Source organism: Drosophila yakuba, chromosome 3R (genome assembly GCF_016746365.2).
Source record: "Drosophila yakuba strain Tai18E2 chromosome 3R, Prin_Dyak_Tai18E2_2.1, whole genome shotgun sequence".
NCBI lineage: Eukaryota > Metazoa > Arthropoda > Insecta > Diptera > Drosophilidae > Drosophila > Drosophila yakuba.
Window position 1 is genome coordinate 18,262,400 of NC_052530.2, and position 24,704 is coordinate 18,287,103.

General features: G+C 45.6%; 8 protein-coding genes across 12 annotated transcripts; 5 read left to right on the top strand and 3 right to left on the bottom strand.

Moving 5' to 3' along the window:
- Positions 1–1,759: 1,759 nt before the first annotated feature.
- LOC6537349 lies at positions 1,760–3,230 on the top strand. The gene is made up of 2 exons (XM_002097870.4): positions 1,760–1,971; positions 2,698–3,230. The coding sequence occupies exons 1-2, from the start codon at positions 1,963–1,965 to the stop codon at positions 3,142–3,144; spliced, it is 456 nt and encodes a 151-aa protein (XP_002097906.1). The 5' UTR covers positions 1,760–1,962; the 3' UTR covers positions 3,145–3,230.
- A 960-nt stretch (positions 3,231–4,190) lies between these two features.
- Positions 4,191–8,216, bottom strand: LOC6537350 (DNA-directed RNA polymerase II subunit RPB2). The gene is made up of 4 exons (XM_002097871.4): positions 8,048–8,216; positions 5,753–7,921; positions 4,747–5,681; positions 4,191–4,686 (listed from the first exon to the last, which is right to left on the bottom strand). Exons 1-4 carry the CDS (start codon positions 8,067–8,069, stop codon positions 4,282–4,284), a joined length of 3,531 nt encoding a protein of 1,176 aa, XP_002097907.1. The 5' UTR covers positions 8,070–8,216; the 3' UTR covers positions 4,191–4,281.
- Positions 8,217–8,472: 256 nt separating this feature from the next.
- On the top strand, positions 8,473–9,592 carry LOC6537351 (RPII140-upstream gene protein). Its single transcript, XM_002097872.4, has 4 exons — positions 8,473–8,713; positions 8,776–8,941; positions 9,003–9,091; positions 9,154–9,592. The coding sequence occupies exons 1-4, from the start codon at positions 8,541–8,543 to the stop codon at positions 9,509–9,511; spliced, it is 786 nt and encodes a 261-aa protein (XP_002097908.1). The 5' UTR covers positions 8,473–8,540; the 3' UTR covers positions 9,512–9,592.
- Positions 9,540–11,403, bottom strand: LOC6537352 (twinfilin). Its single transcript, XM_002097873.3, has 4 exons — positions 11,290–11,403; positions 11,153–11,230; positions 10,279–11,054; positions 9,540–9,987 (listed from the first exon to the last, which is right to left on the bottom strand). Exons 1-4 carry the CDS (start codon positions 11,312–11,314, stop codon positions 9,835–9,837), a joined length of 1,032 nt encoding a protein of 343 aa, XP_002097909.1. The 5' UTR covers positions 11,315–11,403; the 3' UTR covers positions 9,540–9,834.
- Positions 11,404–11,610: 207 nt separating this feature from the next.
- Positions 11,611–14,861, top strand: LOC6537353 (abl interactor 2). 4 transcript variants are annotated; one of them, XM_015192805.2, is made up of 7 exons: positions 11,611–11,770; positions 11,934–12,300; positions 12,634–13,256; positions 13,318–13,408; positions 13,481–13,492; positions 13,652–13,839; positions 13,896–14,861. In XM_015192805.2, exons 2-7 carry the CDS (start codon positions 11,945–11,947, stop codon positions 14,057–14,059), a joined length of 1,434 nt encoding a protein of 477 aa, XP_015048291.1. In that variant the 5' UTR covers positions 11,611–11,770; positions 11,934–11,944; the 3' UTR covers positions 14,060–14,861. The 4 variants fall into 4 exon arrangements, with proteins under 4 accessions (XP_015048291.1, XP_015048289.1, XP_002097910.1 ...); XM_015192803.2 differs by having other exon boundaries at positions 13,321–13,408; XM_002097874.3 differs by lacking the exon at positions 13,481–13,492.
- A 126-nt stretch (positions 14,862–14,987) lies between these two features.
- On the top strand, positions 14,988–21,687 carry LOC6537354 (kinesin-like protein KIF19). Its single transcript, XM_002097875.3, has 6 exons — positions 14,988–15,843; positions 18,820–19,024; positions 19,117–20,566; positions 20,635–20,783; positions 20,846–21,189; positions 21,252–21,687. The coding sequence occupies exons 2-6, from the start codon at positions 18,914–18,916 to the stop codon at positions 21,451–21,453; spliced, it is 2,256 nt and encodes a 751-aa protein (XP_002097911.2). The 5' UTR covers positions 14,988–15,843; positions 18,820–18,913; the 3' UTR covers positions 21,454–21,687.
- A 111-nt stretch (positions 21,688–21,798) lies between these two features.
- LOC6537355 (putative gustatory receptor 85a) lies at positions 21,799–23,090 on the bottom strand. Its single transcript, XM_002097876.2, has 3 exons — positions 22,378–23,090; positions 22,014–22,272; positions 21,799–21,954 (listed from the first exon to the last, which is right to left on the bottom strand). Exons 1-3 carry the CDS (start codon positions 23,088–23,090, stop codon positions 21,799–21,801), a joined length of 1,128 nt encoding a protein of 375 aa, XP_002097912.2.
- Positions 23,091–23,353: 263 nt separating this feature from the next.
- Positions 23,354–24,685, top strand: LOC6537356. Of its 2 annotated transcripts, none has more exons than XM_002097877.4 (2): positions 23,354–23,911; positions 23,968–24,685. In XM_002097877.4, the coding sequence occupies exons 1-2, from the start codon at positions 23,566–23,568 to the stop codon at positions 24,606–24,608; spliced, it is 987 nt and encodes a 328-aa protein (XP_002097913.1). In that variant the 5' UTR covers positions 23,354–23,565; the 3' UTR covers positions 24,609–24,685. The 2 variants fall into 2 exon arrangements, with proteins under 2 accessions (XP_002097913.1, XP_043063049.1); XM_043207114.1 differs by having other exon boundaries at positions 23,776–23,853; positions 23,950–24,685.
- The last annotated feature ends 19 nt before the right edge of the window (positions 24,686–24,704 follow it).

Here is a 24,704-nt window from a genome sequence, read left to right on the forward strand (position 1 = left end):
GAAACTAAGAGCTGTGCAGAACATTTACAATGCTCTATTCATTCGCTTTATTCCCATTTGTATGCAGTGTGCCGAATTAAATTGCTTTCATTGTTTGTAGTTACAGATTAACCTTTGTAAATACTAACTAGGTAGCAGCCATATGATACCTGTTACGCCCACGACGCCCATGGCTTTTGGCCAGACCCATAAACCACAATTTGTGGCTAATGCTGGCGCCACAAAAAACTTCGATGCCGACACCTCTGAAATCGAAAAGCTTTCCCTTTTTTTTTATGCACAGGTTTGCGCAAACAGTAGCGCTATGAAAACGAAAACAAAACCAAACACCCAATAGATTGAGCTGCCCAACATAAGTACATAAGTATATATTCCACCTTTCACACGACTCCAGGTGAGCATGCGAATGAGCTCATTAAAGGCAGACGCTTCTTGGCCAACAAGAATCGAGCCGAAAGCGAAAACAAGTCCGAAACGAAAGCCCCAAAAATCGAATATGCAAAGTGCGGAAAAGGGGGCTAGAGATGCGATGCAATTAATCAGTCACGTTTCTCAATTTGAGTTCCAGCGAAATCGGACGACAACTGTTTTGATTTACCATACAATGTATACGTTATGTTATAAAGCATGTAATTATTTGCACTTCACTCGGCGTTTATTTGTTTTCTTTCCGTTACCTTTTCGGCCATAATTTCACATTTAAAGCGATTAAATTTCGTTTTTGGCCTTGTGCTGCTAGCCCTCGACTCAATTACGTCTGCTTATTTATTTAACTTCATTTCTGCATTGGGGTGTAATTGATTTGCAAGCGCTGGTCCACGGTGCGTATGATTGATATGCCAGCAATCAAAGCTAGCAGCTGAAGAACCCTCGACAAACATGTATTTAACTAGAAATTTCTATTATTATTGTTAACCTCAACTGCAAATAGACAAAAGGTAAACGCTCAGCACAGCATCCAGCAAGTGTGCAAAACTCTTTACTAAGCTCAAGGCAGCGCAAATATTTATTCGCTAATTAAGCATTTCTACGTGTCTAAATTTACTTCAGCCATTTAGGTGATTTTTTCCATTTACCTGGCTTCCCCCATTCAGCGGCGACTATAATAATAAATTTGACATCACTACCGGCGAGCATAAAATTACCACCAGATAAACACAAATGTAAGCAGCTGGAAATTAGGCTTGAGCTCATCAAACACAGGTGATTGATCCACGCTCGCATGCTGATAACATTGACCCTATCGACACTCCGACCTAGTGATCAATTAATAGCACAAATATTGAATGATCCGCCCCCAGACCTTCTTCATCTGTTAACCCATTGAAGATCTATGGGTGGAATATTAAAATGGCAATGTGATCATATACAAGTATGTACATAGAATGATTGGCATTGATAAAAGTGTCTGTACTAAAAAATATTTGAAGCGTACTAATACCTTTATAGTCTCTAATCCCTAATCCTGAAATCATATTTAAGATAATATATATTAATATGATCTCTATAATGTGCTTTTCTTCAGTTCCTATTTAAATGAAATAATTAACGCCTCTTGATTTCTGAGATGTTACTGCTGCAGTTAATAGGTGTTAAGACATCTGTTTTTATTTGCCCATCGTTTGCAATTCGTTGACAGCTGGAAGCTGCGCATTTTTTGCTGCTTTTTCGCCATCCAGCTCGGGCCTTCTTTTTGTACTTCGATGTTTTTTACTGAGCTTCAGCTTCTGCCGGCGACTTCGTCGGGCGGTAAATGAAGTTAACTTGGCCTTGTCGCACGCCAGTCTGCTTCTGACATTCGCGCGCCGCGCTCGATCGCCGCTTTTAACGTCTGTGATACTCCGCTGCTGTTGGCCAAAAAGGGCGAAGCCAAAGAGGCTTAGGTTCAAAAATAAATATATATATCTATATATATTTTCGATTTTCGTGTAGCGAACTTGAGCTGGGATTTTAGCGAACGCAATGAAAACGGTAATTCAAACACAAGAACCAACTCAAAAGTATAAAGTCACTCTGGCAGCTTTTGGCCAAATATCAAATGGTGTTTTGACTGGAACCAATTCTGGTTGGTCACAATGCTCAATTAATTTGCCGCGTTTTGTAGATCGATTAGGTATGCAAATAGCCGTGATAAAACAAATCTGTCAATGCTATTAATCATTTGCACTCGAAGCGAAAAGTGGATGTGTCAAAATAAATGGTGCACAAGATTTGCAGATTATCAAAATATTATTTTGATTTATCACATTTATCTCATCTCATCTTTGATTGGTCTTTCTAATTAATCAATTCAAAATCAATTTGTAAAAAAATGTACATGGCATTATTTTATTAAAAAGATCTAATACTTAATCTTAAACTTTTTGCATATGTAAAATATTAGAAAGATATATTGCTTCTAAATTATTAAATTGCTTTACCTTGCAGCTGGTCTAGCTATGATTTATGTGATTTATTAATTTCGTTTTTCCTTAAAACGTTCCAAAGTAAGGCCATAAATCCTTTGCAGGAAAAGCACCGCAAATCCCATAAATTTAAACTAATTGCCAAGAACTTGTTTATTATTTTAAAAAAAACCAATATATGTAAAACTTGTTTAAGCCTGGTTGCCATACACTTTATACAGAACCGATCCAATTTAAAAGAATTTTTAAGTGATAATATTTTCTAGATAATTAATTAATTACTGCGTTTCAGATAAGCCACACAATCGGCATTCTACTGCTGGCAGCTTACCTTCCCTGCAAATCCTGGGCAGCACCCGCCCTCCACTTCAGTGACCCAGAGCCAGATGAACTGGAGGCCTATCCCACGTCGCCCAGCCAGGTGTTGCCCATACAACCAGTGCTGATTTATCCCAAGCCACGTGAGAATCTCTACCAGGCGCGTACTTTAGCAGGACGCAATGACGACCAGGACATCATCTTTGTGAAGCTGCTGGAGGATAAAACCCATGGCTATCGGCCCAAGCAGCAACGTCTCATCATGGAGGAGACGAAGCCCTCGCAGCGAAGGAGTCTGGGTCTGAAGGACATATTCTATGTGAAGGCGCTCACCAACGGTCGGTTCAGCCACGAGCGACTGAAGGTTTACCGGGTGCCCGAGTTCTACGCCATCAGTGTTTTTAGCAACGGTGATAAATGAGCAGAGACACCGGGTGTTGGCGATAAAAAAGGAGTAATATAAGTTATTTTTAAGATGCTATAAATAAATACCTCAGGAGTGCCCAAGTGGAGTGTTTCATTCCAAGTTTTTTTGTTGCTCTGAACTCTCTTATCGCGGCGCCACCTCGCGTTCGCGGATTTACACGCAATTTCAATTACTCATAAGCCGGGCTCAGGCGGGCTGACTGATGGGTGTCAGCATGGTCTTGGCCATCAGCCCCAACATTGGTATCAACATTGGCAGCGACACGAGTTCGGTTGGCCCGATGCTGCTCGTTCCGTCGGAGCCACGTCAAGTGGCAATTAATAACTGTCAGTCGATTGGCGGCTGCGGCTCCAGCACCACCAGCTCCACCACCTTCTCCACCTCACACAATCCACAACCGACAACAAAGAACTAATCCCTTTTGTCACTGGGCGTCACAGACCGCGGGCCAAAGCATTACGTCAAAATCAAAGAAGGCAACAAAAGCGCAACAAAGAAATAAATGGAAATGGAAAGGCTTTCTACATGAAAAGCCGAATTTAGGATACGCTTAGGGCGGAGGTATTTTGCGGGATAATGGACTTTGTTGGGGGATTACCAAGGAAAAATTGGAGCAAATAAAGATTCAGTACCCTGAATGCAGATTATTTGATGTTCTAAAACGTATAAGGATTGCCAACTAAACCAATTACATCATGATAGTCAATGAATTCATACGAGTTCCTCATTCCTAATTATAATGCTATATGCAACCTAACCTTTGAACTAGTTAACTTATGATTAATACTAAAACCAATAATAGGCTTACTCAGCTCAATTATCCACACAAACCTGTTGGCTGCATGTGCCCTCTCCAAAAACATCTCTAAGCAAAGAAACTTATTACAAACAAGCAAATAAATCACATTCCACTAACAGCTCTTGTACCCGTGCAGACTTTCGCCCAAAAACGCTTGTGGCACGTTCGCGTCTTTAAAAATTCGCGGCAGGCGTTCGCTCCAGTTCCGGGAATAATAGAAAATGCCACACAAAGCACCAAATTGAGTTGTCACAATTATGGTAATTTAATAATTAACTGCTAACAGGGCTGCTTAGGGCTATTAAGTGGTCTGGACACGGATTACCGTCCGATTAGTTGACCATCAGGCGCGGCGCAATGTTCATGGACATCAGCTCCTGGAAAAGAAGCTTGGCCGCATATGGGAGTCGCACCTGGGATATTTGCGTCTTGTTCTTGCAGCCCTTGCACTCAAACGTATTATTGCGCAAATTGGCAATGGCAATCAGCCCACAGAAATTGCAGATGTGCACGCGGTACGGATCGGATACCTCGAATAGACGTTCTCGCAGGAACTGAGCGGCACCGTGGGAGATTTGGCAATCGCGCTCCATCTCACCGAAACGCAAGCCACCATCACGAGCACGACCCTCCATAGGCTGACGCACTAGGATCTGGACGGGACCACGAGCACGTGAGTGGATCTTGTCGTCCACCATGTGCTTAAGACGCTGATAGTAGGTGGGCCCCAGGAAAACCTATAGTTAAGGGCACTAATTAGTTTAAGATTGTGGCGAGTTGCATGTGAAACAATTTACCTGAGCATTAATCTTTCTTCCGGTGTGGCCATTGTACATGACCTCATTGCCACGCAGATGATAGCCGTACTCCTGCAGGAAAGTAGAGATCTTTTGCACGTTTACGGCATCGTTGAAAGGTGTAGCATCACCGATCTCGCCCTTGTTGGATCCCAGTTTGCCCTGCAGGCACTCGATCAAGTGACCAATTGTCATACGAGATGGGATAGCGTGGGGGTTAATGATGATATCGGGTGCCAAGCCCTCGCAGGTGAAGGCCATATCCTCTTGGCGGTACTGGATTCCGCACGTTCCCTTTTGTCCGTGACGAGAAGCGAACTTATCGCCAATCTGCGGTATACGCACGGAGCGCACTCGAATCTTGCAGAACTTATAGCCCTCGCTGTTAAGCGTAAGCATCACCTGGTCCACAATACCCGTCTCGGAGTTTCGCAGGAAAGTGGAGGCATCTCGTTTGGAGAAGCGCTTCGTGTTGCTGTCCAGTTCATCGTCGTTTTCAGGAAGGGTAATGGTCTTGCCAATAACCACATCATCGCCGGATACACGAATTCCCGGGGCTATAATTCCATCATCGTCTAGCTTGTCGTAGTGAGCATTTCTCATTCCTTGGCAGGTGCCGCGATGAGGCTTCTCGAAGTTCTCTTCCTGATCACCCACGCGCTTGTTCTCCGAATCCTTGTAAGACCGGTAAAACACAGAGCGGAAGAAACCACGTTCCACAGCGGAGGCATTCAGAATGACAGAATCCTCCTGGTTGTAACCAGTGTAGCAAAGAATAGCCACAATTGAATTGATGCCAGCTGGTAGTTCTCGGAACCGCAGGTACTCCATGGACCGAGTGGTCACAAGCGGCTTCATTGGATAATACAGTACGTGGGCTAGTGTGTCCATACGCACATGGAAGTTGGTGATGTACACTCCCATAGCTTGCTTACCTATAGAGATGACAAAAAGTTACAAATGTATTAGTATTTCAAGTAATATAAATTAATATTCATAGACTTACCCATAGCGCTTTGATAGGTGTTACGCGGACTCTGATTGTGATCGGGAAATGGAATAATGGACGCGCACACGCCCAGGATCATGGCTGGATGAATCTCGCAATGCGTGTATGTGGTACAGTAGGCATAATCCTTGTCCTGCTTCAGATCGTAGGGAGACATGGCGATCATGACCGTTTCCTCCTCAAGGGTATCAATGTACTCCACCACTCCAGAGGCCACCAGGACTTGCCAGCTGTAGTTGTTGTAGTCTCGCTCTTTTAACATCTCCACGTGAGTCTTTTTTAGCAACAGCGACCCGTTTTCCACGATGAGAAGAGGTCGACAAATGCGCCCAGCGTCTGTATAGATTCGGATCTCACGATCTCGAATGTCTCGAATCATGGACACCTCCGATACGATGATGTCCATCTGGCGACGCAGCTTACGAAGGGTGGCCATCAGCTGCTCAGGATCACGATGTATTCCTACCCAGCAGCCGTTCACAAAGATCTTTGTAGCATCAGCGATGGCAGAGGGAGCAATTTCCTCCAAGTTTTCCATAGACCACTCCTCCAAGAACTCCAGAATGGGAGAAGGTTGTGAGCCGACAGAAATGTAGGCCATGAGGGCCAGGTTCTTCACCAAACCGACAGCTGCTCCCTCAGGAGTTTCAGCGGGACACAGCATACCCCACAGAGTATTGTGCAACTGACGAGGTTTGGCCAATTTACCATCTCTACCAATGGGCGAATTGACACGCCGCAAATGGGAAAGTGTGGAGGCGAAGGTTAAGCGATTCAACACCTGAGAGACACCGGCTCTCGCCTGATGCGCCTTCTTTTGGTCTCCCCAGTTGCCAGTGGCCAAGGAGTATCTAAGACCATCGGTAATAATGTTAGTCTTGATGGCCAGTTCAAGATTGAAGTCCTTTCCGCGATCGATGAACTTCTGTGTGTACATGCGCACCTCTTTCATCAGGTTCTTAAACAACCCACGGAAGAGGAAGGCCAGGAGGGGACCAGCCAAATCAAGTCGCTTGTTTCCATAGTGATCTCGATCATCAAGTTCTCTTCTGCCCAAAGAGGCCAGGAGCAGACGGTGAACCATGTAGCCCAGGAAGTACGCCTTCTTGGTCTCACAGAAATCGGAGACTCCCACGTGGGGCAGCATTTCCTTTTGCAGGATTTCCTTGGCGTACTTGATACGCTTGTCTTTTGTGACTCCAGGGCGTGCGCCTCTTGCTCCAATGAAGTTCAAAGCAACGTTCTGCTCTTGGACCACGAATGCCTCATCCAAGGAAGGTTTTACCATTTCCATCATCTCAGGATCGTCAAAATCGTAGATAATGTGCTCTAGAATATCGCGATCGGCCACGAAGCCCAAGGCTCGAAACACAATCATAATCGGTATCTCCTGTTTGATGTACGGCAAGATGGCAATAATCCTCTGTCCAATGGCTGATTTTTTAATGTTTTGCGATCCTCTTGCCATCATGTTCACCCACAGAGTAGACGTGGGACGGGAACTGTGCTCCAAACATGAACGAATCTCAGTCTTAAAGGCATATTTGCCATCCTTCATGCTAAACACGTACACTGTGTTGGTGGCCATTTTCTCCTGGGCAATTAGAACCTTCTCCGAGCCGTTAATGATGAAGTAGCCGCCGGGATCCAACGGGCACTCGTTAAGCTCCGTAAGATCACGATCCGTAAGCTGTGATAGCAAACAGTACGTTGATCTCAACATGATAGGAATCTTGCCTATGAAGGTCTTCTGATGCTGCGTCTCCACGGGATCCAGGCCCTCTACATTCTTGGTTTTCGTGATGTCCACGTAGAGAGGCGCGGAGTAAGTAAGATTTCGCAGGCGAGCCTCGTTCGGCATCATGGGACTGGGTGAACCATCCTTTTCCCAATGCGTTGGCTTGGAGAGGTAGATTTGCTCGAATTTCAGAGAGAATCTGGGCGGGGTTTCCACCTCTCCGGATGTGTGCTGCGCCTCGGCCTGCAGCTCGATGGCGGGGGAGTCCTCCACAATGCGCTGCACCGACATCTGGATAAACTCATCGAAACTGTCCAGCTGCTGCCGCACCAAACCCTTCTCGTCGAAGTAGGCGTTAATTACAATCCAGCAGGCCTCCTGCCACAGCTCGTGGGAGATCTCCTCGGCATTCTCCTCCTCGTACAGCTCTGCAAGATGTTATTTGACTGTTGTATTTATTTGCTTATAATGCGGAGCCCTAGCGCTCCCGCCGCCATGTTCATTTTTGCTCATGCCAACGTGCTTGCACACATTTTGCAATTCATTTCACTTACCTTCCTCGTTGTCGTACATCATGATTTCAGTTTCCCAAAGTGCAGAAGCACTTTATACGTGCATGCAAATATCAATTAGTTGGATTTGCAATGAATTAAATTGTAAAAACGTAGAAAATTTCACAACAAATGTTTGCCGACAACGCGTTTGGCGGCGTTGTGCTGTGTTGGTAAACGGCAATAGGAAAACATAAGGTGCAGTGCATAAGGTTATAGCACAATCTTGTAAATACAATATAATTGCTTTAGGTAAAAGAAAAAAAATAAGAGTGTAAAGTTAATAATAAAATTGTATGAAAAACCAAATTTTCAGGCAGCCTAAATTATTATAATAATATAATTTTATAATTTACAAACCTATTCCAATTGGAAACAACAAAAACTAGAGTTAGGCAACACCAAGAACATTCACACTTTCCAACACTAGCAGACCGGTAAGCAGCTGAGTTTGTTGTTCTCGTTTTATTTGGTTATTTAACGCCGCGCTTAAAAAATGAATTTTCTGTGGAAAGGACGTCGGTTTCTGATCGCAGGTATACTGCCAACATTTGAGGGCGGCGCTGATGATATAACCGATAAGGAAAACAAAACTTACAAGGCCTTCCTGGCCAGTAAACCACCAGAGGAAACGGGACTGGAGCGCCTCAAACATATGTTTTCAATCGAGTAGGAAATCTTTTAATTCCGCATATACTAAGATCTACTGATGTACTTTAACATTTAAACAGCGAGTTTGGCAGCATATCGTCCGAACTTAACTCTGTTTACCAGGCCGGCTTCCTGGGATTCCTCATTGGAGCCATTTATGGCGGAGTTACACAATCGCGCGTGGGCTACATGAATTTCATGGAGAACAACCAGGCCACAGCTTTCAAATCGCACTTCGATGCTAAGGTAGGTATGCACTTGTTATTTTCTAAGTATGTTGTAGTAAAATTCTAAATTATAATTGCAGAAAAAGATGCAAGATCAATTCACAGTCAACTTCGCCAAAGGCGGTTTCAAATGGGGCTGGCGAGTGGGACTTTTTACCACATCCTACTTGTAAGTTGAGCAACACAAAGTTAAATCCGTATCCTGTAAAATCTCCAATGTGCGCGTTACAGCGGCATCATCACCTGCATGTCGGTGTACCGTGGAAAATCCTCAATCTACGAGTACTTGGCCGCTGGTTCCATTACCGGCTCACTTTACAAAACGAGTCTTGGTCTGCGGGGAATGGCGGCAGGTGGAATCATTGGAGGTTTCTTGGGCGGCGTGGCTGGTGTGACCTCCCTGCTGCTGATGAAGGCATCCGGCACATCGATGGAGGAGGTTCGCTACTGGCAGTACAAATGGCGACTCGATCGCGACGAGAACATTCAACTGGCGTTCAAAAAACTGACGGAGGATGAAAACCCAGAACTTTTCAAGGCCCACGACGAAAAAACAGCCGAACAGGTATCTCTGGACTCGATCAAATGAGTCGTGTGTGCTTAAAGTAGTCGCAGCGTAAACTTAGTTGAGTTTTTTAATTTAAATAAATTGCAAATATGTCCATCTAAAGTTACATAGACAAGAATACATTTAAGGAAGCCCACTTTGGCTGCTGCTATGCGATGTTTCAGTTGATGCCTAGTGCCTCTAAAGATATCGTCTGGCGTACGGACACATATAGACATGGGACGACAGATAGAAATAACACAAAAGATATGAACGTTTGGATACAATAAATTAAATGCTCTGCTAGGAAACAGTACGTAGAAGGGGGATAAATAGAATTGACTTGGTGGGATCGGGATTCAGACTTAGTCCTCGGTGGTGGGACGCGTGAGGCGCTTGGCGCCCCTGTTTGGTGGCCCCTTGGGCTTGGCAAAAGCCGGTCGGTGTAGAATCTTTTTTGGGTGAAGCTCGTCCTGCAGAAAGGCTTCGGTCAACTCGCTGCCGCTGTCGATTTCCAGCTGAAATAAAGAACGTTTGCAAAAATTAATTAAAACTTAGTATGATTTAAAGTTACTCATAACTTATGATCTAGAGAAAGTAATGATTTCACTGCGAAATACGCTTAAATATGATTCAAATATTTCTTTAGATTATGAATCAGAAGTGAAAGCAATAAATCTAAAAATATAAAACCGATTGGTGAAATTAAATGCTATATACACAGCGCTCATGATTTGTATAACCCTAATCTTTAGTACAATCATTAATTATTAATGCAGCCACACCCGATCACATTCATATGAACCCACCTTCTTAACGACCTCTACGCCAAGGGCCGCCAGCTCGTCGAGGAAAGGAGCCTTGCAGCTTGAGTACATCATGCGCTCGCGCACGGAGCATGAATATCCAGGCATGGAGTAGACGAACACGTACGATTCGAAGTAGTCGCCCTCGTGCGTGTGGCGAAACAGGAAGAGATGGTAGCGTGCATGATCCTCGGGCACTTGCTTTGGCAAATCGGCCAGCTCCACCTTGGCCGCACGCGACACGTGGATTTGCTCCTCCTCCAGATCGATGCGGAACTGAAGGTAGTCGTGTTTGCCGCGCACCAGATCCTGAACGGCAGCCACTGTCGCCTCGCTTAGGGGGCAATTGATCCCACCCAGAGTTTGATGCCGCGTGTTTGTATTGATCTCGGTGTGGACCTCTGTCTTTCGCAGCTCCTTCAGTTCCTCCTCCCTGCTGGTCAATGGAGCTGGTGCTGCGAAATCCTGCTTGTGCCGGCGATAACCCTCCAACGTGCACTCATCCAATGTGGTGGCATGCAGCTCCTCTGTGATGTATGCCGAGCCGAACTCCGTTTTTAACGTGGCCTTCGTGGAAGCATATACCATCTTCTGCCGGATGCTGGCCGTGTCCGGCGTCCAGCTGATCAGCAGCCAACTGTAGCCCAGCGGGATCTTGGCGTCCAGGCGGTAGAGAATATAGCAGGGCACATCCTTCTCCAGCAGGGGCCCTATCAGCTTGTCGTAGTCGCGCTCCCAGTCCTTTTTCGTCTCCGCCGTGGCGCCGCAACTGAGCTGCTCTGTAATTTGGGGCGGGGTAAAACCGGAAGCCTCGTTATCATAGAGTATGCTTAGTATATATCGTGTGTATATACGTTTCTGGAGCAAATCCACTCACCATTCTCAATAGAAACTTTTATCACGCGAAATTTACCATTTTTCGCTTTGCCGAACACCTTGGCCAGCTGCTCGTTGGCTGAAAATACAAAGGGTATTGTAAGGATGCGGGTTTGCTGGTTCCTAAAGATAACAAACCTCGAATACCCGTTTGGTGAGACATTTGGACAACAGCTAAAATTAATATTGCCGAAAAAATATATTACTCACAACCAGTGTGGCCGCAATGTGCGAGTAGCGAAATACTGATAAACCAATATACCAACTCTAATTGGGAATCACTTGAATGCTTCTTTCAATGTGTAAATTAAGTTTATTATTGATTAAACTTTGGGTAATCCTATTCGAATAACCAAATAAAATGTTTAATTAAATGCCACATATATTCTTTGGAAATATTGTGACACATTATTGTATAGCACATATAAACCAAATATAATACCAAATGTGTCTGCACTGATATAGTGTTGTAAAATACTACCAGCGCCAGTACTTTGCAGCACCGACCAGCGTTCTTTCTTTTTCACGAAAAATGTAATGGAAAACTGCATTTAACTGCATTTAAAACGTAGCAACCAGCCCGGAAAAGCATCTGTTGTGCAATCGCATAGTCAATAAAGTGAGTGCACGCGAGATTCGTCCAATTAAGCCGCTTTAACGATCAACTGGAGCAGCTGGGCGTCGACGTCGGCAGAGGCTAGCCCACGCCCCAAATGTTTACGGGCGTGAAAAGTGCGGAAAAGGGGAATTTAATTGGGTTTTCGTTTACCGTTCGCCTGCAGCATCCACACCCATGTTGACCGAAACCCCCATGGCCAGTGAGAACATCATGGACGAACTAGCCTCTCTGATACGCACCGAGATCCCCGATGGCCGCCAGAGTCTGCGGGACAGCTACACGAACCTGGAGCGTGTGGCCGACTACTGCGAGGACACCTACTACCGCGCGGACAACAAGAAGGCGGCCCTGGAGGCCACCAAGAACTACACCACCCAGTCGCTGGCCAGCGTGGCCTACCAGATCAACACGCTCGCCTACAGCTACATGCAGCTCCTTGAGCTCCAGGCCCAGCAGCTCGGCGAGATGGAGTCCCAGATGAACCACATCGCCCAGACGGTGCACATCCACAAGGAGAAGGTAGCCAGGAGGTAGGAACCGCCAATTGTAAGGTGTGAGAGTAGTCACAGTATGGGTTCATTCCCTAGCGTAACTTTGTTGTAAGGGAAGGAAATCCAGCTGGCAAAGGACTTTCATATGGAACACATCTGGTGTTATATGGATATTCATTCATTTAAGAACAGTACAAAACAAAAATAACATTTGTGACACATCGGAGATAAACGCTTCCTGAATACGTGCCTTGATGAGGTCATTTGACTGATAATGAAATTATCTTTTTACATTCTCTTCGTATATAGTCTTTGTGATTTCCATTGCTTATATTAACTATTTTTATATTAATTATATTTTTACTCACACAGAGAGATCGGCGTGCTAACGGCTAACAAGGTGAGCTCGCGCCAGTTTAAGATCGTGGCGCCCATCAATCCGGAGAAGCCGATCAAGTATGTGCGCAAGCCCATCGACTACTCAATGCTGGACGAGATTGGCCACGGCATAAACTCGGCCCAGCACTCACAGGTGCGACAGAAACATCGGGGCTCCAGCCATGGGTCCGTGCAATCCCTATTGCCGCCGTCGGTGGGACCTCCGCCAACCACGAAGCCCCCAACTCCGCCGCAGATGTCGCGGGCTGGAAACACTGGCACCCTGGGCAAGTCAGTCAGCAATACCGGGACACTGGGAAAGAGCTCGCGGGAGTACCGCACTCCGCCTGTGGTCAATCCACCACAGGTGCCATCGCACTACGCTCCCAACTATCCTATTGGGCATCCAAAGCGGATGTCGACGGCATCTTCAACGATGACTACCACCACCACAGGCGGTGGAGCGGCGGGCAATGAGCGCGCTGCTGGGTACAGTGCACTTCCGATGCCACCCAGCCAGCAGATAGCCACCCATGTAAATCTGCCCTCAGCGGGCATGATGCAATCGCTGCCACCACCGCCGCCCACTACGTATGACGATCGGAGCAGCATGCCACGTGAGTTAAATGGATTATTCAGCAATAGTTCAATCCTAATAATCCGGTTTTCAATTCTTAGCAGCTCCTCCTTCGCCACTAACGGTGTCGCAGCACGAGATGACCGAGCAGAGTCACATTGGCATGCACACATTGGGTCGCAATATCAACAGGTAAGTCTCCGGAAAATGCATCCCCTTCTTTGTGTATATATAACCTATTTCATGTTCTCTGTGCAAATCCAGGAATCCAAATAGGTAAATTGCATGTTTCTCTCTTTATCAGAGGGTTATACTCAGCTGAACACAAAAAGTTGTGTTTTATCAAAATTATATTAGGTTTTCGTAATCGTACTGCGTATAACCCCATGAACTACACATCTTATATTGTATATTAACCGAATTTTTTTTCCAAAGGAATCACTTCAGCTTGAACTTTGCTCGTCCCGGCTCACAGTCGCCTCCTCTGCCACCTCCGCCGCCGCCGGAGGATGAACACCAGGATTTCGGACGACCACGCACGTCGACAGGGCCGCAGCTGGCGCCCATAGTGCCCGACGATCAGAACTTACCCGGCTGGGTGCCCAAGAACTTCATTGAGAAGGGTAGGTTAGCTTGAGCAAATACCAATATAGCTTACTTATTATTACAAATATTCCAGTGGTAGCCATATATGACTACTATGCCGACAAGGACGACGAGCTGAGCTTCCAAGAAAGCTCAGTGCTGTACGTGCTCAAGAAGAACGACGACGGTTGGTGGGAGGGCGTCATGGATGGAGTTACCGGTCTGTTTCCGGGCAATTACGTAGAGCCTTGTGTCTAAGCCTCGCAACGATAATCTAAACATGCCAACCATTACAATAATCTGCATTATCTGGTCTGTTCCAGTCCTCCGTTGCTTCTCAAGAGCTTCAAAGATTTCGATAGAGTTTTTGGGGACTTCTGAGCTCAACTGGGGACCGGAACAGACTCAGCTGACAATGACGATAATATTTTGAGCATATTGATAAGGACAATTATACAATTACACACCTACACAAGCACAGCAGGCCACAGAAAGCGAATTCCATTAGCATCAGCCAACCGCATTTAGTCTAATATAAACGAGCACACACACACACAGGATCCAGGGGCTAAGGATACCGCTTGCTGCCCAACTATACCTATTTACACTTTAGTAGCCGAAAACGATGCAAGAAGGGGAAAGTGAAACCGGATACCCGTAAATAACTTATGCGATATTCTAAAACTGTTCCACAACCGTAGACGAATTCAGTCCTGCTCCTGCCGCCAATCCAAATACTTTAAATATTTGCTCACAGTTTTATCAAGCGATTTCTGTTTGCCTTGCGCTTTGATATGCCCGGCTATTGTACACCAATACTACCCATACCTATGCCCCCAGCAATACTGTAGGTTATACAAATTTCAGTTAGCATTTAATACTTAAGTATTGGCCAGTTGGAACTTTTGTTTACACTTTTACGAACCGCAACGATATCTTTTTTTGCGAACGTTTAGTTAAAATGGAATTGCCAGCAAAGGAATCAAATTAAATTACAATACAAGTACACATACGCTCTATATGGTATAAATAATAGCTAATAAAAATTTCAATTACTAAACCGCAAGCCCTTGTTCTATGACCGTGTAATTTGCGTTGACCTTCTCGTGAGCCAAGCCGGATGTCAGTAAAAATCCGTAATTGGGGCAAGGCTCTGCGGCCTGCCAAATTCAAATTCGAAATCGTAAATGCAAATTTCCAGTCGTGCGATGGATGGCTTGAAATATTTGCAAATGCCAACACTCATTGGGGCAATTCAGTCAGTCAATCAATCCATTAAATTCGACACTTTGCTCCACAAACCGATTTCAATTCAATGTCTCGTCCCGGAAAACTTTTCCATAACTCCGCTTCGGGTAAATTAATGCTTTCATGGTGATATGTGGAGGGTTTTCTTTCCCATTTGCTAAATTTATTATCAGGCTTCAAGGAGTTGACGTGGCGGAAATGCCAAAAAAAAGAAGTGGAGTGCTGGCATGATTTGCATAAAATGTGCTAAATCGTAGCCCTTAAATATACTCGTACAGAAATATGGAAAAGCTGGAAATACCTTTATTTGTGAACAATTATTGGAGTGGACCTGAACCCCAAACAGCTTGGGAACGGAATCTTTGGCCAACTACTACCAACTATTTAACCCACAACTGGCCAGCGGCAGGTGAAACTCGCCAGAAATGTATGCAAAATGGCGCATTAGCATTTCAACAATGCCGTAGTAAAAACGCGGCAACAACAAAAGTTGATTGTGCCGTGCCAGGAGTCAGAACGCCACCCACCCGGCTCCCGAGCGACCTGGTACCCATTCCACCCCCTGGACATGCCTATAATTTCGTTATTTTCTGACCAGGCCGAGTCCGGACGCTTCAGTTGAGTTTGGTACGTCGACGCGAATGGTTCCACAAGCCGCTTTCATTACGGATACTCCACGAACTTCTTGGCGACCCAGTGTTTCCGGATTTTGACTTTAAGCCTTTTTTTTCGGCGAGTGGCGTGTCCGGAACAGTTTTCCAAGCGGATAATACAAGTGCAATATAAAACTATTTGTAAGTGAACCGCGCTGCAGAGGTGCTTGAAAAGTTTTTATCAATTGTGTGTTTTACATAATCGAAATGGAGCCGAGATTGGGGTGGCTTCTCTCTGCGGGCACCGCATTTAATTGACCTACTTGGTGCCGGATTTACTTGCTGGCCAAGTGTAAAATATTACATTATTTCATGTCAGGATTGGGGCCACTGGCCACTTTGTTTATGGCGAAAAGAATTCGCCTCGTCAATGCGGACAAGTTGGCCCACTTAATGTCGAAATTCCCAAAGTTTCGTGACACGCACAACTTTCGCCAAACGCGTTAATTTGAGAAACACTATGAAGGTTAAATGTTTTGCACTTGCATTCAAAGTCCACCTCGAAAATGACGTCACTTTGGATGCATGTTGGGGGCTGGTCACTCAGCTTGATGGGCCACTAAAAATAATCCCGGCAAGTGTGCGCCCTGGGAAATGGCTTTGGGTAATTAAGTCGTCTCCAGGTCACAAGAGCCATCAATCACCACCACTGCGTATACGCAACGCGCCTAGTGGGTAATTACAGCCTGGCTTCTGGGGTTTGCCTTTCACGGGCTTTGTTAGCTCGACAGGATTTAATAGAAGAATGCTCATTTTTTTTGCCTAACTAATTATTTTTATGAATTTAGAATTCAAAGCGCACTTACTTGATTAAAAAAATAAACTAAAAAACCGCACGTCTTTATTTTAATCTGTTATACAACAACTTTAAAAATGTTGGTAATACAAGATTGAATTTGCGGGTCAATTTTTCGAATTATAAAGATTGTAAATACCGTAGCTATATTAAATCATAATGCATTCATGTGCTTGAATAACAACTTTAATAAGCAGTGGCATTATTTTTTGACCTCGTTTGCATATCGAACGTATACGAAATAACTATAACGATTTGTCAAAGCTCACAGGTCTTTTGTTTTATTCAGATCTCCATCGATGAGTATGTTTATTTGGATTCTTTGTAGTCGATGTCCTTTGGCATGAGTGAGTTATGTATGTGTTCTTTATCACTGAATCGAAAGGCAAACTCATTAGCCACAAAGACTCTGTCACACGTGTTATTACTTAGCCATGCTTCGAGTTATAGGCACTTTCCCAGCTACCCTTTGCCACCAAAACGGGGCTTTTCCCTCAAAAAAACGCCTTTCAGAGCGCCAATTCATATGCTCCACTCCATTATCCCGACCCAAATACCCCAGACTTCTGCCCTAAGCTCCACTAATGAGCTCTAAGCAGACCACTATGCGTTGGCCACACAATGCCACACCTCCAGCGCCACCAACTCCCCAATGGGGTTCACTAGCCGGCAAATCAAAACATGGCACACCAAAGCATTAAAAACATTAACAGCCGACGTGCGACAACAACCGAAGACAAAGTCACTGAGCCACTGCACCACCCACCCACCCCATCAACTAGCCACAGAAGCACCTACCTTTCGGAACACCACCCACATTGGCCCACATCCAGTTGATACACAAGTCCTGACCACTTGCCTTCGTGTCTGCCGGCAATTTACACAAATTCAATAAACGACAAAAGCCCGTAGTGGAATTCGAAACAAGAACTGGCAAAAGTGTTGTCGGTGGTGGTTTAAATCGGACTCAATTGGGTGGTGCAATAATGGGCGCTCATTAAAGTGCTCAAATCGATTTTCGGCATTATCAAATTAACTGAACTCAAAATAGGCCCGAAATTATCATAACTTATAAATTATGCATTCCATTAAGAAAGAAGTTTGTTCCCTATGACATTTAGTATAATTTATTAAAACTTTATGCACTTAAAAGTAAACCTAAAAGTAAAAAGTGAAACACAAAAGGCCTGCAGCTTACACAATCTCAAATAGAAATATATGTAAGTAATATCAAGATGTAGAAGAAACAAAACCAACACTTGTCCTAAAATTATTGGACTTTCCAATGCGTCTTTTTTCCAGCCCATAACATAATTATGCAGTTCAACCAATTACAAATGTTATATGATTTTTCCGAGTGCATCCAATGCCACCCCATCACTCAATTGGAACGCCCATCTTTGTTGACAGTCAAGGCCTGTAATTTGTGTAAATATTTGAGGAGCAGGAGCCGCGGAAGCTTGGGCTCCTTGATATGGGCTGTTCCATCACATATTCATGGCACCTGAATGGGAACATGGAATTAAAATGAATAATGCAACCCCTTGGCACTCAATAGTCCCACGTTTTATAATTGAGCAGCTCTTAGGCAAATGAAATTAATTATGACTTTGGGGAAGCGACAGTTGGTTGCGGGGCAATGGATGTGTTGTTTAGACGAGTGACAGGTGTTGGGGTCAGAGGTCACAACATGTTAGGCAGCACATGGACATGGATTATGGATTAGCGTGAATGGATTGACACTTCTATTTCCGGCAGCACTTTCATTTCGTTTCAATCTTATGCACTTTTACTTAATGGTCAATGTCAAGCGAGAAGGGGAAAATGTCGACAACTTTTAAGAATCCATATATGAAATATATTTACAAATATATAAATATCAATATTTTTGGAGGTCCTTCATCTTTTTAATGCGTTGCCCTTTAAGAAAACAGAAAAATATTCCAAACGGGTGAAGGTTAATAGACTTTTGAGCACTTCAGTGTTTCCAGTTAAGGTACAGTACCCTCTCGATGGCCATCGAATTGCTCCATTTGATTTGCATGCGGAGACACGCAGGCACTTTTTGGGTGTTCAAGTTCACGGCTTGATTTATGGCCCACGCCAGCTCCTTTCGCTCCTTTTGCTCCTTCAGCTCCTTGAGTTCTTTGTGCCACAGGTAAACAAGAGCCCTCCTCCGCAGGAAAATTCCCTATAAAGAGGCGAGACCTTGGCGAGCAAATTCACAAGTCCATTAGGAGTTCGTTGGGTGTTTCCCGCGCTGATGGCAGTTTTACGATTGTTGACAACAAATTGACACAATTTGTAATGGTCCTGTGCAGGTCAGGTCATCAACCAGTCCAGGCGGCACGTGGCTGAACAAGGACTACCCACCCACCCAACTATTCATTGCTATTTATCTGAAGGATCGCAGTGATGGCGGCCAGTGCTGGAGCGAGCAGCTGGTCGGGCAGCAGTGGGGGCAGCAACTCCTCCCAAGGACGATCCATTGCTACAGCTCAACCGCCGCAGGAGGAGAGACTAGTGGTGAGTGTGTAGTTTTTAATGAGAAGATACTCCTACTCTTCCAGAAAAATATCATTCATTCTGATGACCATAACCCAATCCCAATCCTATAGGTGGCAGTTCGGGTTCGACCCAGCATGGAGGCCACCGAACGGTGCATCGAGGTCGTCTCCGGCGGTTCACTGCTGTACGATGATGGCGGAAAGAGTCGTCCACGGCAGTATTCGTACGATCATGTATTCCGGGAGAACGACAGTCAGGAGCAGGTTTACAAAACGACTACGGCTCCATTGGTCAGAGATGTCCTGAACGGTCTGAATGCGGCCGTTTTCGCCTACGGAGCCACGGGATCTGGAAAGACGCACACTATGCTGGGACCTGTGCCGCGCAAGAAACCGCAGACCAGCGACCGTGCCCCGCCCACCGCATCCTGTGATTCCACGGACGTGAGCAGCCAGGACATCGGACTAATGGTGCGCGCCATTGAGGATATATTCAGTCACATCGAGTCGGCGGATGCGGATTCCTGTCGCGTCTCCATATCCTACCTGGAGATATACAACGAGCTCATCCGGGATCTCCTCAATCCGGGCGGACCTTTGGAGCTGCGAGAGGATCATCGTGGCCAGCGCATTACGGTGGCGGGTCTCTCGGAAATAACCACTTCCAGCAGAAAGGAGGTTGTGAGTCTGCTGCTCAAAGGAAACAAGGCCAGGACCATGGAGCCGACGGCCGCGAATCAGACCTCGTCCCGCAGTCACGCCCTTCTGAGTATTATGGTTCAGGCCAGGACTCCACTGGGCACCAAGCAGGGACGGCTCTTTCTCACCGATCTCGCTGGTTCGGAGCGGGCTAAGAAAACCAAGAATCGGGGTAAACGACTGCAGGAAGGTGCCCACATAAACCGCAGCTTGCTGGCACTGGGCAACGTAATCAATGGGCTATCCGGCGGAGCTAGGTATGTCAACTACCGGGACTCCAAGCTAACCAGACTGCTCAAGGAGGCATTGAGTGGTCGCTGCAAGACCGTTATGATTGCCCATGTCGCACCCGAAAGTAAGCATCGCGATGAGACCAAGAACACACTGGTTTACGCCGATCGCGCCAATAGCATCACCACCAAGCTCCAGAATTCCGTGTACATCGACGAGTTCAAGGACTTTCCCACCAAACACTACCAGAGTCTCGTCTCGGAGCTGCGCGACGAGGTGTCACGTCTGCGCACCAAGATGCTAACCGAAAGGCCTCGCAGTGGAGCAGCTGCAGCGGCGGCAGTGGCAGCCGCAGCTGCTTCAGGCCCAGCTGGAGGCCCTGCGGGAGGCGCCGGATCTGGAGCAGGAGCGGAAGCTGTCCAGGAACAGGACGAACAGCGCAAGACGGAGCTACGTTACCTGCGCGAACAGATCGTTCTCACCTTCAAGCAGCAGATGAAACTGCGTAGGAAGCTCCTCGAGGCCGAGAGCCATCTACTGGGCTTGGAACTGGACGCAGAGCGGCAGCACATGATCATCTCCCACTGGCAAGGGCGCATTGGGAAACTATATGACGCAATGGGCGATGACGGTGGGTACTCCACATCTGGGGGATATGACTGATCACGTAGAACTCATATTTTGTTTGTTTTTCCGCAGACATTGAATCCGAGGGTTCGGTGGCTTTGAAAAATGCCTGGGGAGAACTGGCGGCCATAGAGAAGGAAACTCGTCGCTACAAGGAAATCCGCGAGCGAACGGAGCACGAGCTGGAGCAGTGCCGCCAGAAGGGAGTCAAACTGGAGGATGTGAGTCCGAGTGGCATGCATTTTATTCATTTGTAGGAAATACAATCTCCCTTTCCGTACAGGAGCTTCCAGAGCGCATTAGCAGTGACGAGGAACGCGAGCTGTTGGCTCTCCTCTGCCGCGTCCACGAGTTGGAGGCGGACAAGGTATCCCTGCAGGCGGAGCGACTGGCTCGCCAGGCGGAACTGCGCCGGCGTGACCTTCAGCTCCTTAGGGCAGAGCGACAGCGACGCCTCTGCGAGGACATCATCAGCTCTCAGAGGAGGCTCATCGAGGAGGGCAACGTGGATCTGCCGGATGAGTTGCGGGAGCTCTATGGGCTCTACCAGCAGGAGATACATGCTGGCGTGGTCACACCCAGCACCAGCAGCTACGAACGGAAACTACCGCCCATCTATACAGCGGGGTAATTTGGTATAATTATATTGATCCGTGAAAAATCTATAAAATAAATACATTTGGAAAAAGGTCTGACTCTCCCGGCTCCAGTTCCAGTTCAGAGTGGTCGCCGGCCTCGCCCCTGCCTCAAATCGACAACCAGATGGATCCCGTCGACCGAGTCATGGGTCCACCCGTCAATCCACGTCTGCCCCGACTTGCGAATGCTCCAGCCGGAGGACCACGGCGACCTTCGTTAAAGGTGGCCAGGCATCCACATCCACATCCGTAGGATTGAAGGCCACTAGCGGGAGAGGGAGGTGCTCAGGAATAGTTGTAACTAAGGCCTAAGATTGTTGGGAAGGGGAATTGAATGTCTGCTCAATTTAATCATTGTGTTATATCTTTCCATCCCAAGCACTTAAATATGTTATATATGCAAATAATCAAAATGTAAGCTTTAAGAAATTCAAATATGTTTTTAAAATATAAATATTGAATCAGCTTGGAATCAGCTGAAAAACTACAACATTTTTGTTCTGGAAAATGAGAGTCAAGTTATTTAATGGGAAATACCTTATTGCAGTTAAAACATAATGCATACACAAGCAGGTAATGAAAAATACAAGTAAAGCCACTAAAACATCGAACTGTATTCACATTGTACCATATAAATGACATGCAGCAGGATAACAGAGCAGCCGTCGAAGACCAAGCTGCGATTCATGCGATAGGCTCCAAATATGTGGACATAGGTGTGCTGCTCTGCCAGTTGCAAGGTGAACCATTCCATCTGAAAAAAGTATGTGTTTCTACCTCAAAATCGAACTAGCAGTAGAGAGGCTGACTCACACATCGCTGCTGCTGCTCATCCCGACTATAAAGCCCACGGATTACCTCCTTGGTGGTCTCCAAAAGGGAATCCGTGGTGTGCGTCAAGGAGTTCATCATCAGGGAAAAGAGTAGTGGCTGTATGCAGGTGACAAATACCATCTGCAGGTACTCCAGTTCCGCTTCGATGGCACTGTGGCCAAGGCAAACTCTGACCATCATGTATCCGACCCGTATGCCACTCCACACATTTCGCAGCAAGTAACAGAGAAGCACATATCTAAAGTTAAAGTTAAAATCCATTTACATTCTCTGTTCAACAACGTTCATTATTTGGAACTATATGACATACTTCTTTTAAATGAAAACTATTTAACTTACTCACCTGAAAACGAAGCACACTTCATCCGTCATATCAATCAGGGATTGAAACAAAGCTTGCAGTTTTCGCAGACGTTGCAGCAAGTCCGGAAAGAGATTCGCATCCGGAATCAGCGTCTCCAGAGCAGACTGCAGTCGCCACCAGTTCCGGCAGATCTCCAGCATGAGTCCAAAGGCCAAGGAGTTCGTTGCGAAGATCATGCATTCAGAAAGGAAACAGTTGCATGGATTGTGGCTACCCCTCATAAATCGGTTAACATTCAAGGCGACGTGAATGGAGAGTCGAATGATCAGGAGGAGGGTCACTGTCAGCATGAGCATGTTCAAAAATCGTTTCTGGGCTTTGGATTCCCTGTAGCCCCAGGATTTGCTTATCGCCTCCAGTTCTATCAGCTTTTTAATCATATTACTAATCCGATCTTGGCGGCGATAAGCGCAGCCCATACAACTGATCAGGGATAGGAAAACGAGGCCGAAATATGTGATGGCGGCCAGCCTAACCAGCGGGGATTCATCGAAGGAGCTGGCTTTGAAGTGCCAGAAGTCCATCAGAAACTTGATTGTGAGAATAATCACCACAATATTGTGAACTATCCGATAGCACACCAGAAATCGAGACCAACGTAGTCTTCCCGAAGAGAAATAGAACGTCGTAACGCCATTCAAAGTGCAGAACCACATGAATACTAGTTGTACAAGCCTTCTCGTGGATATCATGGTCCTTTTTAAAGTCCTTCACAAAATCAACTGAACCGTCAGTTGCAAGCGAAACTGATTTATATCCACTCGAATCAATCCAGCCACGTGTACGCTTTGGGAATACATTTTGTATGGTAATTAGGATTATTGCATATTTTAATCAGATATATCGATTTTTTGCCCAAACCCATTTTTATTGGAAAGCATTTATAAATTTTCCATATATTTTTTAAGATCATTAAATATTTTATTTTATTTGCATTTATGTTTTGAGAGGTTTTGCTATGTTAATTAATTAATTTTAACTATTTATATACAAAATAACTTTAAATTTTGAGCTTCTACAACACTGGACATACGTCAAACTTTCGAACTCGAATGCGGTGATCGTTCTGCAAAGTCCATTGCTGCACTGGAACTTATCGATATCGAGACGTATTGCTTCCCTGCTCAAAGAAACTTTACAATTCTGCGCAATTAAAAGGAATTCGTTATGTCCAGCATCATTTCAAACCACGGACATATAATCGATCGAAAATGTTACTGCAGGAGTAAAACCGGAAACGACCTGCAACTGCTGAATACGGATAATGTGACCAATTACGGATTAATGACGACGGGCAAATGCAAGGGAGAAGCCAATCCACAAACTCTAAAGCTGAAAACCTTCATCAATCACGGTACTTTGGTGCTCCACAAGTGCCGCTGCAACTCTCCACTCCTCGAGATCATCGATCTAGTCAACTACGGCAACGTGATCAACTGCTTGAGTACCTGTAAGCTGACCAAAAAAAATGAACTCAAGGTCATTGAAGTTCCGGATAATACGACACACATGGGTGAGTTTAAAAAAATTCCAATGAAACCAATAATTTACCACTTGAACTGCATTCAGACTCCAAGGAAATGAGTGTGCCTGTCCAGGAATCACTGGAAACACCATTGGACCTGAGTGCTTCAAATGACTTAGTTTTATGCGCTGAGGAAGCTACGAAAGATTTGAAATCACCGCATGTTTTGCTAAATGGGCAAAATTTAGATGCCCCAAAGGAACTTTCAGTTTCACCAAACAAAGCTCTAAAACGCGCTACGGAATCCATAGAAACCACCGGAAATTCGCCAAAAAAGCTTTGTTTAAACACAGTGAATGAGTCGATCGACAAATCCTCGCCACAGGAGATGCGACCATCCAAAGAAGAGTCCCTTCCAGTCCAGAAGCCACATGTACTACAAATGTGTCCCAGTTGCGTGAAATCCTTTCAGGACTATGTGAACGATCCGAAGAACGCACCAATGCTACCGAAAATAACGAAGTACAAGTGCCCTCACTGCCTAAACACCAAGGCCAACCAGATGGAGTACCGGGCTCACACGGCCATCTGTCAGCAGGAGGCGAAGCCCTACAAGTGCCCGGGATGCCCCTACAAATCCACCAAATCCTCAAGTGTTACTGGACACTCTGCCACTTGTTTCTTCCTGCATGCCGTCAAATACCACCAATCGCTTTGCGCTACATTAAACCATTGCAGCAACTGAGAAACTCCATTTCTCTTCTCAGTTTGAAAATGATGATTACTTATTTTATACCATTAGAAATATCAATCTTCAAATTAGTTCGTAGTTTACTTTTCA

Excerpts from the sequence above, each read along its gene's own strand:
- LOC6537355 (XM_002097876.2), bottom strand. The coding sequence starts at position 23,090 with ATGATATCCACGAGAAGGCTTGTACAACTAGTATTCATGTGGTTCTGC. Across the intron at positions 22,273-22,377 it reads GAAGTGTGCTTCGTTTTCAG|ATATGTGCTTCTCTGTTACT; the intron begins GTGAGTAAGTTA and ends CTTTAACTTTAG. Across the intron at positions 21,955-22,013 it reads ATGAGCAGCAGCAGCGATGT|ATGGAATGGTTCACCTTGCA; the intron begins GTGAGTCAGCCT and ends TACTTTTTTCAG.
- LOC6537352 (XM_002097873.3), bottom strand. The coding sequence starts at position 11,314 with ATGTCTCACCAAACGGGTATTCGAG. Across the intron at positions 11,231-11,289 it reads TCACCAAACGGGTATTCGAG|CCAACGAGCAGCTGGCCAAG; the intron begins GTTTGTTATCTT and ends TTGTATTTTCAG. Across the intron at positions 11,055-11,152 it reads AAAAGTTTCTATTGAGAATG|AGCAGCTCAGTTGCGGCGCC; the intron begins GTGAGTGGATTT and ends CCCAAATTACAG.
- LOC6537356 (XM_002097877.4), top strand. The coding sequence starts at position 23,566 with ATGTCCAGCATCATTTCAAACCACGGACATATAATCGATCGAAAATGT. Across the intron at positions 23,912-23,967 it reads GGATAATACGACACACATGG|ACTCCAAGGAAATGAGTGTG; the intron begins GTGAGTTTAAAA and ends AACTGCATTCAG.
- LOC6537350 (XM_002097871.4), bottom strand. The coding sequence starts at position 8,069 with ATGATGTACGACAACGAGGAAG. Across the intron at positions 7,922-8,047 it reads GATGTACGACAACGAGGAAG|AGCTGTACGAGGAGGAGAAT; the intron begins GTAAGTGAAATG and ends AACATCTTGCAG. Across the intron at positions 4,687-4,746 it reads GAAGAAAGATTAATGCTCAG|GTTTTCCTGGGGCCCACCTA; the intron begins GTAAATTGTTTC and ends CCTTAACTATAG.
- LOC6537351 (XM_002097872.4), top strand. The coding sequence starts at position 8,541 with ATGAATTTTCTGTGGAAAGGACGTCGGTTTCTGATCGCAGGTATACTG. Across the intron at positions 8,942-9,002 it reads AATCGCACTTCGATGCTAAG|AAAAAGATGCAAGATCAATT; the intron begins GTAGGTATGCAC and ends TTATAATTGCAG. Across the intron at positions 9,092-9,153 it reads CTTTTTACCACATCCTACTT|CGGCATCATCACCTGCATGT; the intron begins GTAAGTTGAGCA and ends TGCGCGTTACAG.
- LOC6537354 (XM_002097875.3), top strand. The coding sequence starts at position 18,914 with ATGGCGGCCAGTGCTGGAGCGAGCAGCTGGTCGGGCAGCAGTGGGGGC. Across the intron at positions 20,784-20,845 it reads AGGGAGTCAAACTGGAGGAT|GAGCTTCCAGAGCGCATTAG; the intron begins GTGAGTCCGAGT and ends CTTTCCGTACAG. Across the intron at positions 21,190-21,251 it reads CCGCCCATCTATACAGCGGG|GTCTGACTCTCCCGGCTCCA; the intron begins GTAATTTGGTAT and ends ATTTGGAAAAAG.
- LOC6537353 (XM_015192805.2), top strand. The coding sequence starts at position 11,945 with ATGTTGACCGAAACCCCCATGGCCAGTGAGAACATCATGGACGAACTA. Across the intron at positions 12,301-12,633 it reads AAGGAGAAGGTAGCCAGGAG|AGAGATCGGCGTGCTAACGG; the intron begins GTAGGAACCGCC and ends TTACTCACACAG. Across the intron at positions 13,257-13,317 it reads CGATCGGAGCAGCATGCCAC|CAGCTCCTCCTTCGCCACTA; the intron begins GTGAGTTAAATG and ends TTCAATTCTTAG.